The 12,768-nt window shown below is 38.7% G+C and overlaps 1 protein-coding gene across 2 annotated transcripts; it reads left to right on the top strand.

Annotated features, from left to right (window-relative positions):
* Positions 1–1,657: 1,657 nt before the first annotated feature.
* Positions 1,658–11,922, top strand: LOC306846621 (polypyrimidine tract-binding protein 1-like). 2 transcript variants are annotated; one of them, XR_013782092.1, is made up of 17 exons: positions 1,670–1,738; positions 2,681–2,734; positions 3,647–3,677; positions 5,498–5,564; positions 5,921–6,093; positions 6,191–6,337; positions 6,451–6,606; positions 6,686–6,796; positions 6,888–7,065; positions 7,156–7,236; positions 7,318–7,472; positions 8,385–8,418; positions 9,102–9,194; positions 9,289–9,505; positions 9,586–9,663; positions 9,744–10,242; positions 11,298–11,810. XR_013782092.1 is itself a non-coding variant. In XM_079380107.1 (16 exons), exons 1-16 carry the CDS (start codon positions 1,731–1,733, stop codon positions 9,874–9,876), a joined length of 1,716 nt encoding a protein of 571 aa, XP_079236233.1. In that variant the 5' UTR covers positions 1,658–1,730; the 3' UTR covers positions 9,877–11,922. The 2 variants fall into 2 exon arrangements, 1 of the variants encoding a protein (XP_079236233.1); XM_079380107.1 differs by having other exon boundaries at positions 1,658–1,738; positions 9,744–11,922.
* Positions 11,923–12,768: the final 846 nt, after the last annotated feature.

The raw sequence follows: 12,768 nt of genomic DNA, 5'->3' as shown, positions 1-12,768 counted from the left end.
TTGGTACTTCTTTGGTAATTATATTTTCACTCACCTGCCGTCAACAAAGTCTGGCACGGTTACAAATGGCAGACATTTGGAAAATAAATTGTTTTGATTTCCCTAGGGACAAAATGTTAGCAACACTGCATGTTTGATGCTGATTATTGTGTACCCAGAGAAAAAGATTCTGTGAACTCATTTTGTTCAAATATTTACTCAGCAATTACTGTTATTGTTTCAGGTGTAATAACTTCAAAATCAATATCAAATTTAATTCATGATTGCAGAGTATCAACAGACAGATATCCTACTAAAAAACATATTTTAAAGGGACCCACGTGAGCCTCAAAAACATTTTCGAGTGTGTAAAGGTTGCCATCTGCAGGCTGAAATCTAATTTGGTTACCTTGTGAAGCAGCAGCTTGTAGGCTAAAGTGATGCTACTCTCTACTACTGTCATTTTATATTTAGAACTGGTGTCAGGGGGAACAACCAGAACATTGTCCTGGGCCCTGTGATGAGTGGGGCCCATTGTGGTCCTCTACGCTGGTATAGCCTACTCACTGGGCCTGAAGACGGTGAGGCCCACCCATTAAACCTTTTCCCAGGCACATAAATTCTAGTAACAATGCCGATTTTGAACTGAGTACATAGGCGGTAACAATTTGGGGAATTTAGGTGAATTAAGCTATCATTTGCCATTCATCTCAATGACAAAATGACATAAGTTAAAGTGACGGTTCACCCAAAGATGAAAATTCTGTCATTATTTACGCATCCTGTGTTGCTCCAGTTCAAGTGTCGTACACTTTCTAAGCTTTATTTCTTCTGTGAAAGCATAAAAGAAGATTTATTTGAAGAATGCTGTTAACCAAATCAATCACTGACATTCATGTGGACAAAACACTGATACGTTCCTCAAAGTATCTCCTTTTGTGAAAGACTGAAAACCTCTGAAGATAGAATTTTCATTTTCTGGTGAAGAATTTAAGACAAATTGTAGAACAAATAAATGTGCTAAGTGGTTAATGCTAAAATTAGTAAATTCATTTGCTCAGTGTCTTTAGAGTCTAGAGTCAAATTTAAATTTTAGGCTTAACAGCCCGGTTTCGCGGACAGGGTTTAGAATAAACCATTAGGCCATTGTTCAATTAAGAACTTTAAGTAATTTTTATTAACATGCCTTAGAAAAAAACATTACTGGTGTGCATCTTGAGACACTTATATATTTTAAGATCAATAAGTGCAAGTTTCTTTCAGTTAGAACAGCTCAGACTTACACTTTGGTCTGGGACTAGGCTTAAACTTTGTCTGTGAAACCGGGGGAACATCAGATGATTTATGCCTTTTTATACCACTAAAATCTCTATTTTCTTCAAATATCATTGTAATCTTACTGTTATTAGCTAATTAAATACCGTAGCAACGCGTCATGTAAAACTCTGTTTCGCTTTGAACAGCCTCGTCCTTGTCGTAGCTGATAAACTGATAGTTCACTTTTCATTTCTCATGGTGGCAAGCAACCGGGAAAAGTTTTCGCAAACTTTTTTCGACCGCCTTTTCAGATTGACAGCCCTCCTGTCCAATCCCGTTGTCGAAGAACATTCTAAATCCCTCCCACACTCGGAGCTCCAGGGTTGATGGACCAATCAAAAAGCGCCAATGCCCCCTCCGCCATTTTGTAAGGATATAAGAAATACTAGCAGGTCTACCTCGCGTCTACGACAACCTGTAGTTTTGTTAGTGCCATGGACGGGTAAGTTGAAAACACCCTCATACCGACTTTGTTATCCCTTAAACACGTTTTTGTCTTTGGATATTTTATACATAGTTGTGACTTGGGTACATTACGCGCGTTTAAAGTGTGTTAAATGACGTAAAGTGAAGAGGAAATGGTGATTTTTGACTCGACTCATGTCTCCCCATCCGGAAGAGCCCAAAAGTTGGACCAAACTGACCAGCAAGACTGTTGCAAGTAGTCTAGTTGAGACAGCTTCATGAAACACAAGCGAACTAGAACTACAGGATTGTTTTAACCTCAGTCTCAAGCGGAAAAGATCAAACGAGGCTCGTAACTTGCAGAAGCGAAAGAACAGACACTGTTTGGCAACCAACGTGTCTCAGTTTCCGCATTGTTGTTGGGTGGCTAGCTAATTACCTGCTAGCCTGCTAAACCGATGCCAGTTCAACTTTATTCTTGCTTTTCTCGTTTAATTTGTCGATGTAGGTTACATATTTTTCAATCATTATTAAGTACGTTTGATAAACGTACGAAAGTCCGATTACAGTTGATGTTTTACATAATGACGCGGAGATGTCGTCACTTGTGGTTCAGAAATAATCTTGATTTAAAGGTTTGAAAAATAACGTTTTATTTACGTTATTTAACGTTTAATTAATCTTTAAAAGCATATACATGCTTATGCTGACTATAAAAGGTACACGTTATATCCGCAGGGGATATTTCGCTTAAAATGTAAATTTTGTCATGTTACTCGATATTTTTCAACCTTTTATAATAACATTTCTTTACTAGAACAGAAACCGAGATGTTAGGCAGAATGACAGCCTTCAGTCTACAATAAAAGTTCATGGTGACCTGTCATTGAGCATAACATCTCCCTTTGTATTCAGTGGAAGTTAGAAACACGTACAGGTTTAAAACATGATATGACACAATCCTGTTTTTGTTTTGCAGCCGTTTAGAGACTGATCTGTATCCTCTGGGATCCAGTTATGTCACCGAAATAGAGTAAGTTTTGCATTTCTATAAATATGCACTGGTTGTATTGCATTACCACCTAAACTGAGGAACTATTTCCAAGAAAAGTGAAAACAGATTGATATTGTTGATTGGCAGAAAGAGTGGCTTAACAGGCCTGCTTTGTTTTACTGTTTGTCTTTTGTATCAGGTTGCCGCCTAGAAGGTGCAGCCTTAAAATGCAACTCTAGTTATGTACAACAGCCGTCTCTTGTTCCTCCTGGGACCGTATTCCAAATATAAATAATCTGATGTATAACCTAATATAAATCTATTTTTTTGTCAGTAAGTACATCTATTGGTGTACTTAAGCCTTGTTCACACCAAGTCATTGAAGGATAGCAAGTGGCTGTATCAAACTTTCTGGCAGTCCAGTCTGCACTCACATTGGTAGTCACTGCATTGTTGCTGATTATCAGCAAAAAGTTGAACTCTTAACAAATATCATTAATTTTCAGTAAGAGTTGCCGATTGTTGGCAACGCACAGTCACTTCTGGTGATTTGGTCATTTTTAGCGTGCATGTGAAGTCAGCTTAAAATGAAAATTCACTTTTTTTTTTTTTACCTCAAATTATTAAAATTGCAAGTCAGTGTTCCGATGAAAACACAAACTCCAATAATTTACTACACTTAAACCCCACCCCTTTTGACATGTGTCATTCAAATTTGCCTCCATCCAATCAACTGATGGGTAGAACCAAGTGCCCACCCTGGTTTTTTTCAATAGTCCATTTCACTCAGATTTCCGTCACAATATGGAAGAAACAAATTATCTCTGCTTCTATTACATTGCAACTTTAAATATTGCATAGGCCTATCTTTTGCTGCACTGCCATCAAATGTACTTTAGTATCAAGACTTATGTATTTTCTAATATTCTGTTTTACTTTGTTCTTTTGTAGCAGTGTCCATGATATAACGGTCGGCACAAAGGTATGTTTTTTCCTCTTTTTTTTTTTTAATAAATGTGTATTTTTTTTTTTTTTCCCCCTAATTGTTTGTTGCAGGTGTTCAGTAACAATACTAGTTTTGGTTGTATATCTGGTTTTAGAGGTTGTACGTTACTCCTTCCTCTTTTCCTAAACTGCTGAGACAAAGGGAACTGCTCTAAATTGCTGAGCCTGAAATTCTTGTCCCATCTGCATTTGATCCTGCGACTGTAATTACTCTAGACAAAGGTCATCTACTGTTTAAACAGTCACCGTGATAAGTGACCCAAAGGTGAAAGAAGCAGCCTACACTAAAATCTTGTAATTATTCTGTAGACAATTCGAAAATGGTGACCTGGGCAATTTACTCTTTATATTTTGCAACTTGCGGTTTTGCTCCATACAGTTATTAGTTTACAATATTGCTTTTTTCACACTTATTTGCACGTGTTTGTGCATAGAGACTGCCTGCTGTTGTTCCCCCTGATGTCTTTCTCACATGTTAGGAGTAGAGATGTAGTAGATTGAGTCGCAGCCCTGTCGGAGTCTGAGCACTAATTACTGTGGCTGGAATGCTGTGGTTGCATTCCTGTCTCCCTGACCCCCTTATTTAACACAGACTGTGCTCTCACCCAGGAGGCTTGCACTTTGTCAATGGATGTAAACATGTTGGCACCTGCAAGTCTTGAGCTCCTAGAGACCAGTGTGGGAGTCATGGTTCTCTGCTTCGTTTTTTTTCCCTGTCCTAAGCGAGTGCTCAAGCTGCAATGCCCCGCAGTTAAAAATAGAGGAAGGAAATGCTGGAGTTGGGTGGATGTCTCACTCGAAAACAATGGCTGATTCAACTAGAGAAGGCTTTCCTGTCATAACTGCTCTGTGAAAGTGATGTTGAAACCTGACTCTTGCAGGTTTTAGCAGGGAGGAATGTAGTTTTTTTTTTTTGGTTTTGTTTTTTGAGGAAATGCCATGCCACCTGATCTCTATCCTGTTGTTGTTTTTTCTTTCAGCACAATATTATTGACTGTTTTTATGCTGTAGGCTGCTTATTGAGCTTTCAGGGCTGTGTTTTAGGTAAACTTTATCCAAGGTGTGGTAAAGTGCCCTTGAGGCTGTTTGTAGTAGACTGGGGGGGAAATCAGCCCGAGGACCAAACGTTCAGCTTTGGTAACAATACTTTCCTTTGGGCTGGAACAGAACACGCATTGTGGTAATAGTGTAAAGGCTTTGGCTTATCCAGCGCATTTGACCATTTCAGCAGAGACTAGCCATTTGAAGTGGTTTATTAAGAGAGTGATGCTGAATGATTTGCTCATTGCTCCACTGGCCAGCCAAGTGGCTCCAGCTTGGCCTTGAGTGAGAGACTTTGTATTAGTGTTATGGCAGGACACAGCTGCCTCTGTTTGCATTTCTCTTTTTCTTTGTTCTGCCTTTACCAGCAGTAAACTGTGTAGTGCTCTTATGTATTGTGCCTGCGCCACGAGTAGTTGTAACCATTAGGCAAAGAAAATTATAGATTTTTGTCATTTTGGAAATGTTCCAACTGCGTCATCTTAATGATTGTGTAAACAGATGACTGTTAGGCGGATGCTAATCTTTGTCACATGACTTTCTATAATTTGGTGTCCGATGATATTTTAACCATTACAGGCATGCTTCTCTGGCTTTTTTTTTTTTTTTTTTTTTTTTTTTTTTTTTTTAACATTGTCATTTATGTGACCTTATTTTTGCAGTGTTTATGCTCTTCTGTTTTGAGGTTTGAGTGTCCTATTTTGCAAAACTTGTAAATGCATCCTGCTTAATGAACCACTTCCCTTGTCCTTTCAGAGGGGATCTGACGAACTCTTTTCCTCCTGCATATCTAACGGACCTTATATAATGAGCTCTGGAGCAGGTATGCATTGACTGTGTTTTTATCAAAAGATAAAATTGATTTCAAACAAATGCTATTCTTTTGAATTTGTTTGTCATAGAATCCTGAGGGGGAAAAAAAATAATAATTTGAGTTTGCACAAATATTAGGTAGCACAACTGTTAACATTAACATAATTGTAATAGCAAGAAATGTTCTCAAGCAGTGAATCAGCATATTAGAATTTCTGAGGTATGTGACACTGAAGACCTGACTAATGGCTGCTGAAAATTCAGCTTTGCCATCACAGTAATATATTTTAAGATATGCAAAATTACTCCTATGAATTACTAATTCTTACCAACCATGAAATGAAATTGTGACTCTCTTAATGTCAGCAAATGGTAATGACAGCAAGAAGTTCAAAGGGGACATCAGGAGCCCAGGCATTCCTTCACGAGTCATTCATGTACGCAAACTGCCAAATGACATAAATGAAGCAGAAGTTATTTCTTTGGGGCTTCCCTTTGGCAAAGTGACCAACCTTCTGATGCTGAAAGGAAAGAACCAGGTAAAAATTGCAGCTTCCTTTAATGTCCCACAAAATATGATTACCCTGCTTTGACGTACAGCATTGTGCCTAGTCTTATTGTGTTATGTCCTCTCAGGCCTTCCTGGAGATGAACACTGAGGAGTCAGCACAGACCATGGTCAGCTACTACTCCTCTGTCACCCCTGTCATCCGCAACCACCCCATCTACATGCAGTATTCCAATCACAAGGAGCTAAAGACTGACAACTCACCCAACCAAGTTGTGAGTACAAATTACATCAAATTAGGTGTTCAATCAAGGGCAATTACTCCATATAAATGGCTCTTTCAAAACTGATAAAGTATACTTGTTCTCTGCCCCCTCCATTCCCATAGAGAGCACAGGCAGCACTGCAGGCGGTGAATGCGGTCCAGACAGGAAGCATGTCTTTGAGCACTGTTGATAGTGCAGGCATGGGCAGCCAAAACCCTGTACTAAGAGTCATTGTTGAAAACCTCTTTTACCCAGTTACTCTTGATGTTCTTCACCAGGTACTAAGTGTCCTTCAAACTAAATTGAGGTAAAAACGCTCTCCAAAATGCTAAATTTGTTTTAATCCCCCCTACTTAGATCTTCTCAAAGTTTGGCACAGTTTTGAAGATTATAACCTTTACCAAAAACAACCAGTTCCAAGCACTGGTCCAGTACTCAGATGGAATGACTGCTCAGCATGCAAAACTGGTAAGTGGCACAGTGGATCAATATCTTAATGGATGAATGGGCCGCTAAATCTCTTCTGAACCCTGTAATCATTTGGTTTAACATTCAACAGTCTTTAGATGGACAGAACATCTACAATGCTTGCTGTACCCTTCGCGTCAGTTTCTCTAAGCTCACCAGCTTGAATGTGAAGTACAACAATGAGAAGAGCAGAGACTACACTCGTCCTGACTTGCCTACAGGAGACAGTCAACCCTCCTTCAATGCACAGACGATGGCTGCTACCTTGAGTAAAACTTAATTTACCACTTTATTGCTGTATTTATTAAATGGCATTTTCAACATGCATGAAGTCACAAACAGCATTTTTCCTCTCTCAGCTGCTCCTGGTATCATCTCTGCATCACCATATGCTGGGGCTCATGGTTTCCCACCAACATTTGCCTTTCAGCAGGCAGCAGGTCAGTGACAGCCTTTAAAAGGGATCTCTGTGTATTGCAGTGGCACAGTTTCTCATCTCAACCATGCTGTCCCTCCCACAGGTCTGTCTCTGCAGGGCATGCCAGCCGGGGCTCTTGCATCGCTCGGTGTCCCTGGTGCTGCGGCGGCCGCCGCGGCTGCTGCAGGACGCCTTAGTTTTTCCAGCCTCACTGCTGGAGGAAACGGTGTCATGCTGGTCAGCAACCTTAACCCTGAGGTTAGTCACTTTTTTTGAATAGTTTAGATTTGCTTGGCTGATAGTTCATTAGCCTTTTGTGTTTCAACCAGCCAGCTGTGATTTTGGGTTAGTAGAACTGTATAGTTGATGGATAAAAATTAGAAAAAAAGAGAAGTGTTGGTGGGAAATAATTAGATGGCATCTAGTGATTAACGAAATACTTAATTCTGGAGCTCTTCAAATCATGTACTGTGTGTTTGACCGTGTGGAGGCTCATTTGCTATTATACAAACATGTCAACCGTTTCTTAATTTTGACTGTTGTCTGAAGCCATCTAAAACATTTCATTTCTAGTGTTTCTTTAGAACTATGAGTATATGTAGTCTCTATCTTTCCTGTATTTCATTGTTAATCTTCTCTCCTTTCTTTTTTTATTTCCTTAGTGTTCCTATAGTGAAATGCATTTAATTTTAGCCAGTTCTGCTGAATGGAACACTACATTTTTCTTTGTGTATACTGACCTTGTTTTTTTTACTTCCTTTTTCTTGTTTCTCTCCCTCTCCCTCCCCATTCCCCTTCCCCCTTTTATTATTTTAATACTTTTGACTGCACCACTTTTATTTTATAATATTTTAAACTCCCTTCCTAATAAACAATATGGTTCCCAATTCACGGCAATATTGGATACATGTACAATTTGTTTTTCTGCTGTACAACCAACACACAACAACATCCCCAACCCACCACCACTGTTGTCGGATATCCTCCTTTACCTCTACCCTTCCCCCACCTTTCCATCATGAACAATATCACCCACCTTCATGATCCTACCACCGTTTTTCGCCATTCCTGTGGAACTGCCTCGCTGTGGACATGTTCAACCTCCACTGTCCTGCCTCCGATCTTTTCCTGTCCCTTCCTCCCTACGCTGCCTTCCTCTGCTGTCTTAAGAGCGTTACGCCCCAATGCCTCTTTATTCTTTTCGGTATGTTATCATTGGCATCTCCTTTTTTATTACCTTTTGTTTCATATTTTAACTTCATCTAAGATGTGTACTTTGGTTTGTGTATGTGAAATGTGGGGCTTTAGAGGAAATAGCATATCAGCTGGAGCTTTTTAGGCTTCTTCATTTGGCAGATGCTAAATATCTATTGCCAACAGCTGTATATCATGTTCATATTAGATGCTTAGTTTGAACTAATCCTTGGCCCACTTGCTGTTATTTTCAGTTTTAAAGCCTTGTTGCTGCTTTTTACCTATTGTGAATGCCATGCCCTCTCAATAAAGCCACATTGAATATTGCATTTTATAATCTCTAGGAAGCTGCATGTTTGATTCTAATGTTTTGTCAATCATCAGAGTGCAAGTACAGACTTTCCCCCCAGTCCCAAGCGTAGTATTAAAACCATTCAAGATTACTTTTGGAGTACATCTTTCCAAAAGTGACAATCTGTGTTTGTTTGTTTTAATAAACTTTTGTGAAGGTAGAAAGTCCGGTAGAGGTGGGCCAAAATAGAAATGTAGTCTCTTATCAACAGTATTGCATGCCTTACTTAACCATAAGTTTACGTAATTTCTAGATACTAAAGTGAAAAGTAGTTTTTGGTTGTAATCAATTATCCGCTCAAAGTCATCATGTTCTCAGTAGCTATCGTTATCTTTTTGAAGGCGTGTATGGTGACGTCATGAGAGTGAAGATCCTATTCAACAAGAAAGAGAATGCTTTGGTGCAGATGTCTGATGGAACCCAAGCCCAGCTAGGTATTCATAAATCTCTTCATATTTTAACTTTTGGTAATTTGAACTTTTCTAAGAAGCTTGATTTGGCAACCCTAACCTGTCTTGTCCTTTCTAGCCATGAGCCACTTGAATGGGCAGAAACTGTATGGTAAGGCTTTGCGGGTCACTCTCTCCAAACACACCACTGTGCAGCTGCCACGTGAAGGCCATGAGGATCAGGGGCTCACCAAGGACTACAGCAACTCTCCTCTTCACCGCTTCAAAAAGCCAGGCTCCAAGAACTACTCCAACATCTTTCCTCCTTCCTCTACTCTCCATCTTTCCAATATACCGTGAGTCCACTAAACTTAGACCAATCTGTTTGGCAGTCTTTAGCATGGTCTTATTTAACACCAATGTCTTCTCTTTGCAGACCTTCTGTGACAGAGGATCATCTCAGGGGCTTGTTTCTAAGTTCAGGAGCTGTGGTTAAGGCCTTCAAGTTTTTCCAGTAAGACATTCTACAAATTTGAGTTCTACAGATGTTGCCATGATATTTCCTGGAAGTCTTAATGTTCTTAATTCTTTCAGGAAAGACCGAAAAATGGCTCTCATCCAGTTGGGTTCTGTGGATGAAGCAATCGAGTCTCTGATCAAATTTCACAATCACGACCTGGGAGAAAACCATCACCTCAGAGTGTCTTTCTCCAAGTCCACCATCTGATGGAGGCTGTTTTGTTTTAGAGAAGGTGAATGGACTGTCACTTTAGACCAAACCTTCCACGATTTATATCACTGTGGACAAATGTTTTCCACAACACACACTTCATCATTCCTTTTATTATATCTAAATTCTCACATGTATGTCTATTAGTAATTCCACTTTGAACCCAATGTGACTTGGGTTTTAATAGTACCTTTTCTCAGACGGTTTGTCTCATGATTTAGTTAATCATTGGCACACATCGGTTTTGGATCATAGATGCTGCATAGTTTACACTTGTGCCTCTGCGGAAAGCCGCACCCTTTCAGGTTGCACACGCAAAGCCTTGTTTTGTTTGTTGAACCTATAATTAACTTTTTTTTCAAAGCTATTCCCTGTTTTGCTTTCCAAAAAAGCAACTGTGCCTTACATGGTGCTTAATGTATATCATCTTAATGGCCTTAGTAATGTCTTGATGTTTTTGGCTTCTTTACAGGAACCATTAACCTCAAACATACAAAAAATACTGCCTAATGTTCCCAGGTGGTCTGTTTAAATTTGACTAGTGAAAGCGCAGGAATGTTTTCCTGCGAAAGGCAGCAACTAGTTCAAAGTTCCTTACAAGCTTTGGTTTTGTACCTGACTGTCACAGCTTATTTTGCATATAGTTATTCTATATATGTGGTTCTACTCCTTATGTACCATTTACTAAGATTCTATAGTTTCATTCCATATTATTTTAAGTCGCACACATTTGTATACTGTATCATCTTTTTGGGCATTGGCTCTCTGTGCCTAGACCATCATATTTTCCATTTAGTTGGGAGCGGGACACATAAACACCCCCCGTCCCCCTCCCCCCCAACACACACACACACACTTTTCCCTGTTGCTTATTAAACCTAGCAACCAAGCCAGGGTTCGCCGCCTAAGAATTCTTTTTTTTTTTTTTTTTTACATTTTGGTTATGTTGCATGTGACAAAGGAAGTCAAGTTCACAAGTTATAAAGAACTTGTAAATGAGTTTATTTGGACCTTCCAGAGCTCATGTTTCTACTGTGACCATTTGTCACTTGCCTTTTGTGTTAAAAAATATTAGCATTACAGAGTCTTAATCTCGTGTGACGTTTTGTGTGAACCGAGACACCTGTGATAAGACTTAAGACTGTTTTTAGCACTTCTTTGTGTGTGGGGGAAATATTAAGGCCATGTTCTTTCTGATGCATCCATTTCATGTTGATTGTAGCATGAGTCTTGATGTGCAGACATTCCCTATTTTCAGCTTGTACTTGTACTATGGGGGAAATTCTCAGTTTCTTTAGCCTTTGCAATGTAGTAGAAATATTGGTGTTACTGACAGGTGTTGAGTTCATTTGGGTGGGTGGTTTTTTTTTTTTTTTTTTTTTTTTTTTTTCCCTGAAGAGTAGCATGATGGACCAAAGCATCTTCCCTGTTCTGCCAGCCAGTATTTGATATCTTGTATCTTTACTGTGCAGCAACCATTGTTTTATCAACCGATTTGATTTCAGTGGGCAGAAGGCGAAAAAAAAAAAAAAAAAAATTGAAGGCTTGTGTATATTATTGCCTTTGTTTACAAGAAGCAACAAGATCTTGAAAAGAAAATATTACTCATTCGAGAAGACGTTGTGGGCTTTTTTGGCCATAAGTATGTTTCGGATGATTATTTCTGTTATCGGAGAACAGAACCAAACAAAAGTCTTAATTAGCAACAGAGCTCCTTTTCTATTGCGTTAGTTGAACTTCCTTGTTTTCCCAGCATGGATGTAATGTTGAGGAACAGAGTGGGGTGAGGGCTACTGTATATAGTTTTGTTTTGTACAAGTAATTGAAAATCAACTATTTCTGTGTCAAACATGTATATTTTGATAAGGTTATAGCAGACATTCAGCTCATTGTAGAGCCTTCCTTTTTTATTACACATTAAAAGAGATTCCAACACATTGTGTCTGAACATGTAATTGCCCTCTTGAAAGCTTAAACTTCTTTTGATATAGATGCTTATACTTTTTTTTTTCTGTCTTCAATAAATCTTTGTTTCTAGCTTTTACCCTTTTGTCTATTTTCATTTCTGAAGTTATTAAACATCTTGACCATTTCACATTCTACATCTGTATGCTCTATTAGTCATGTGGTTAACAACCCCTCTTTTTGACCACCTTATATTTGGGAGAGACCTCTAATGACTCCTTGTTTTCACTAACTAGTTTCTCACCATCTGTTTGCTGTTACTGGATATAGAATGAGACATCTGTGTATGAATTTGCTTTAAATGGGAAATCTTGAATTGAGGAGCAGCTTCACGTTGCTCTGCAGAAGAACTTTTTTAGGATTGTGATATTCCAAAGGTTATATATGGAGAGACCATACACCGTCTAGACTGAAATGGGGCTAAAATGTTTGGGTTTTTTTTACACAATGCTGCATTGCTAATTTAAATGCTTTTTCTCTGCCATTTTAAGTGTTTTTATACTTTACCATATTTAAACTGACTTTTCATATTTGGATGCATTAAGCTGGAGCCATATGCACTTTTAAAGTGAAAACTATATAGAGGGACTAACACAAGTCTACTTTTTTTTTATTTATTTTTTTTATATAAAATATGAAAGATCTCTTAACTAAATGTTCTATCCTTGAACAGCAGGTGGCGCACTAGCTTAAGATTCAAAACTGGGTCATTCCTTCATTTCAGTGCCTTTTGGGCTTTGATACTTGTGGAAAATGAGTTTCTAAGTGTCTTTTGTTTTATTATAGAGGAGCTTGTAAAATGTTTTAAAAGTCATTTGTCAAGTGTTATGTTAAGTGTCATCCAGTTGTGTAATACAATTACACTTACATTTCACAACACTTAGGAGGGCTGTAGCTTTTATAAATAATAATCATAACTCAAAG

This window comes from Barbus barbus (assembly GCF_936440315.1).
Source record: "Barbus barbus genome assembly, chromosome: 26".
NCBI classification, from domain to species: domain Eukaryota; kingdom Metazoa; phylum Chordata; class Actinopteri; order Cypriniformes; family Cyprinidae; genus Barbus; species Barbus barbus.
The sequence above is the reverse complement of the archived record's forward strand: the minus strand, read 5'-3'. Positions and strand labels throughout refer to the sequence as shown.

Bases quoted from the DNA above. Each gene is read 5' to 3' on its own strand.
- LOC306846621 (XM_079380107.1), top strand. The intron at 2,735-3,646 runs GTAAGTTTTGCA...GTTCTTTTGTAG, and splicing joins AGTTATGTCACCGAAATAGA to CAGTGTCCATGATATAACGG. The intron at 8,419-9,101 runs GTATGTTATCAT...ATCTTTTTGAAG, and splicing joins ATGCCTCTTTATTCTTTTCG to GCGTGTATGGTGACGTCATG.